Raw genomic sequence first — 4,347 nt, 5'->3', positions numbered from 1 at the left:
CGGCCGGCAGCAGAGAGGGCAGGAGGGGGGGAAAGAAGACGGTCAGCAGGAGCAACATTTCCCCCAGCCATCGACACTTTCTCCTCCTAATTTGCCTTCCCTCTTCTTCCTCCCCTCACTCCTCCTCCCCGCCAAGCACACTCCAAACACACGCACACGCCTCGCAGCATCCAACTAAAAGTACTGACAGCTCCAGCTCGCCGGGGTTAGGCTCTCGCTGGACCTCTCGAAGGAGAGGAGAGAAGGGGGAATCCCCTCAGAGCGCTGCTCGGAGAGGGGGAGAAGCTGTTTGGGCTCCGGCAGCAATGTCTTTTGATTTCAAAGTGTAAAAAAATAAAATGAAATCAAGTAAAGCAGGAGCAGCAGCTACAGTTGCAACACCACCACGAGAGCCTCGGCTCGGTCTAATTGCGTGCCCCAATTCACTTAAGGCCTTCTGCGAACGGCAAAAATGTATCGTCTAATCAAATCACAGCAGCAAATGCAATCTTCGGCACATTAGAGATCCCCTGGCCGCGGCCACCACCAGCAAGCCCCGGCTCCGAGGTGGAGGCTTTCCCAGGAATAGAAAGAAATGGCCAGGATCGACAGAGCACTTATCAGCAGGTTTGTTTGATTTCACTCTCAGGGTAAGTTTTTATCTCTGCACACCCGGTAAATGTAAAGGAGTGGATAGACATGAATGGGCAACTTGACCTCTGCTTTTGGTCCCTGTTTATTTTCACTCCAGCTTGCTTTACATTATCCAGATTAATATAGATTTAAACGTTTGCGTACTTAGGCCTTTAAGCCCTTTATACACATATGCATATCGTTTTCCTACGCTTAGAAAGTGTGATCGACTTTATTAAAAATATATATAGATATATAAAGTCACCGCAGCTCTGAGAAATATCGAGTTGCGCTGCACTGGAAATGTATCCCTGAAGTTAATGCTGCATGGCACGGGGAGGTTACAGAGTAAACTCCAGGCTTTAATCCTGACCCCAGCAGGAGGAAAAATCAAGGGCTGTTACAACCCGGACAGATGCCCGTCCCCGGGTGCGTGGGGAGGTCTTTCTGCCCCGTTTTCCCCTCATTTCGGCCGCCCGCCGGAGCTGCCAGCGGGACCTGCCCGGCCGAGCAGCCGCCGAGCTCCGGGCACACCCCCCCGGGACCCCCGCTCCGGCCGGGGGCGAGGGAGGGGAAAAGGGGGGCAAAGGAAGGTGTAAAAGGCACTCACAAATCCGTGCTTGTGAGAGGTGTTGTTAGTGAGCTTCAGCTTGTGAAAGGTGACGACTTTGGACATCCATTGTTCGCCGGTGGCCGGGCTGTCCGGGTGGATGTACATTCTCTTTGGCATTTCAGGGTCAGCCTTGCCGGCTACCATCCACCGGGAATTATGGAATTTGTACCTACAATCATCAGCCGCCACAATATCCATCAATAAAATGTACTTGGCCTTTTTATCCAGTCCAGTGCATCTCACTTTAAATGGAGGAAACATTCTCCTATGGGCAGAGGGGGGAGGGAGGAAGTGGGGGGAAGAAAAGACAAGAGAAAAATAAAATGAAATTAATTACAGCGTTTAAATAAGCTTCTGGATTTTGGTAGTGTGTCTACCAAGCGACTTCTTCAGCTCTCATAAGCAGCAGAATCAGTCTGTGTCCAGCAAAAAGGTTTGCTGGAGAAAATGGTCCCTGGATGGGAAAGGTACGCATTCCCTAGAAATCAGCAGGCGCCTACCTCTCTCTGCCATTCCTAAACAGCAAAGGCCCATTTGGGGCTCTCTGATCTCTCATTAGTTTCCTTTTTGCCTGCTAAACAAAGAAATGGGAGCTGATCGCGCCCCGATAAAATAAATCCTCTGAACTATTACAACCCAGGCTCCCGATAAAGTGAGGAGTTTTACACTTCCCAGACGAGAATAAAAAACCCCCGGCGAGGGCAGCGTGGCTGCCGGGGCTCTCCCCGTGCTCCGGCCAGCCGGGGATCCCCCCCTGTGCCGAGGGTTCTCTGCAATCCCCGCTCCCCTCCGCTCCCAGCTCCGGCTCCAAACTGCAACAGGATACCACAAATTTGCTGTTTATTATATCGAGTGGTTGGCATTCAGCAAATCTCAACTTAAAAGGAAACACATGACTTTGCAACATGTAAGAGCTCTTAATACTGGCCGAGGCTTTCACGCAAAAACTTTTGACCACAATTAACAGAAAAAACTTCGGGAAAGCAGTAAAACGGGCGAGGAGAATTTTTTTTTTCCTCCTTGCTGCTTTTAGGGCTTCTATTTATTTTTTTCCCCTGAGCCCGTAGCCTGCAAGTGGTGCTTTGCAAATAGGCGAAGCTCCAGTAAGGCAGCTGAAGGCCATCTAAGAAGACTTTTCAGGAGTGGCTTCCTCGAGTAATTCTCCTGGCAAATCAGATGTGGGGAGTTTGGGAGGTTTCTCAGAGAGCCCCTTAGAAAAACACCCGGGTGCAAAGGAAGTTTTCACCCTACGTATCATCACAGCAATAGGTAGAGTTGTAAAGGAGTCCAGATGTCAATGAGTAGCGAATATAGAGAGAGATTTCAGACGGGTAAACCTATAAAAAGTAGAAATGCCGAGCGTGGACGCGCCGTGTGTGTTCATTCATTCCCACGTGAAGGTTACATAAATACAGGGACAGGCAGCGCGGAGCTGCAAACCCTTCCCTGCCACTCCTGCAGCGGCTGCAGGACGGCTGGGGGGTTTTGTCAGCTTTTCTGTACATTTCCAGACATAACCAGCCAGCACAAACACAGCCGAGATCCCAGCACAGGGAGAGGCACAGCCTGACACACCGAGCTTATCTGCCCTCCTGCCCCACCAGCAGCCAGACGCCTCTCCAAAGGATTTTTCCTTCATTCCCCTTTCTTAAGGAAGAAAAACTGCGTGTAGCGAGGCTGAAAACCAGGCCATTCCCTTTGCCAACCCCAAATTAGTTTCTTCCTGCTCCCAGTCTTCTCCAGCAAGCATTAAGCTACTGAACCATGAAGGGACCCTCTCATCTCCTGCACACGCTCATGCTGAGCAGGGCCGGGTCGCGCTTGGGCTTTTCCCGGCAGCCTGGTGCCCCAGACGGGCTCGGATCTTCAGCTGCCTAAAGCTTCCCAGAGTTGCAGGTGAAAGGAGATTTACGGAGGAAACCGCCCGAGAGAGAGCCTTGCCCTGCTGGGGTGCAGAGACTGAGGGGTGGGGGATAGAGGGGGGGAAAAGGCACGAACCCCCCGACCCAGACCTACCTTCCCGATTTGGTAATCACCATCTCTGTGCCTCTTTTATGGAATTGCTCCCAAAGCTCTTTAGCTTCCAGATGCACTTTCGGATCGTCTTCTACCTCTTCTTCTGGCTCCAGAGTTTTTAAAGGCCTCAGATGGGCTGCTGCCTGGTGACCCAGGGAAGAAAAGGGAATACCAGTCTCTGTAGCCCCCACTAACTGATCCATGATGGGTTTAGCCAGAGCCCCGGGAAGGGACAGGGCGGCTGCCCCGTTGGGAGGCAAAGCCAGAGCCGGGAAGAAGGGAGGCTGATGTCCCAGCACAGCGCTCATGGCAAAGTCCGGTGCCCGGTGCGGTAAAAAGGGATGATAAGCCATGCTTGTCCCAGGGATTACTGGATCTCTCATCGGTAAATTCATCCACTCCACTCCTCGGTCTTCCTACTGCTGGAGTAGTCCCGGAGTGGTTTCTAACAGCACATCACGAAGAAGAAAAAATAAGATAATAACAATAACAGAAATTAAAAAAAAAAAAAAAAAAAAACAGGGCTGGGGGAAACAAGCTCTAAACAGCACAGTACATGAGCGAGAGGCAGAACTTCTACAGCCTACAACTTCCCGAGCCGGGGCACATCCCCAGCCCTCGGGACAGCGGATTAACAGGATTGTTCATTATTAGTCTTGCTTTTTCTCGTGTTCTGTCTCAGAGGCTTTGTTTTGCTTTTTAGTTGTTTGCGTTTTTTTCCTGAGTGGAAGTCCTTGTGCTGGAAAAGAAAAGCCGAAGAAGGGAAGAAAAAAAAATCCACCGGGTTCGCTGTCTGCTCCTGTTGCCGCAGAAGAGCTGGACAAGTCGAAATCCTTTTTTTTTTTTTCCTTCTTCTTTTTTTCTCTTAGTCCCAATCCCTCTTCTCTTCTTCCGTGGCGGAGGGTGACGGCTCGAAGCTGGGTTTTCTTTTAGGGTGGCTGGCTCTCTTCCCCCTCCCCCCCACCCCTCCACCTTTCCTCCGTACGGTCAGGCTGCAGAGCACAGGCTGGGGAAGGAGGGAAAGCAGAAAGAAGCAAACAAACCCACCCCCCCTCGCCGGCCGAGGAAGGCTCCTGAGCAACCTTCAGCAGCAAAAACTTGTAGGG

At 51.3% G+C, this 4,347-nt stretch overlaps 1 protein-coding gene across 1 annotated transcript in view; it reads right to left on the bottom strand.

Annotated features, from left to right (window-relative positions):
- Window positions 1-3,723, bottom strand: part of TBX3 (T-box transcription factor 3) — a 12,350-nt gene extending 8,627 nt beyond the window's left edge. Inside the window, exons 1-2 of the mRNA XM_031057474.1 lie at window positions 3,242-3,723; window positions 1,223-1,490 (exon numbers count right to left, since the gene is read on the bottom strand). Coding sequence (XP_030913334.1) covers window positions 1,223-1,490; window positions 3,242-3,636 — 663 coding nt within the window. The 5' untranslated portion in view covers window positions 3,637-3,723. The remainder of the gene's footprint in view (window positions 1-1,222; window positions 1,491-3,241) is intronic.
- Window positions 3,724-4,347: the final 624 nt, after the last annotated feature.

The sequence above is a fragment of the Geospiza fortis genome, unplaced genomic scaffold (genome assembly GCF_000277835.1).
Source record: "Geospiza fortis unplaced genomic scaffold, GeoFor_1.0 scaffold408, whole genome shotgun sequence".
In the NCBI taxonomy this organism is placed as follows: Eukaryota; Metazoa; Chordata; class Aves; order Passeriformes; family Thraupidae; genus Geospiza; species Geospiza fortis.
This window is presented reverse-complemented; position numbering and strand designations above follow the sequence as displayed.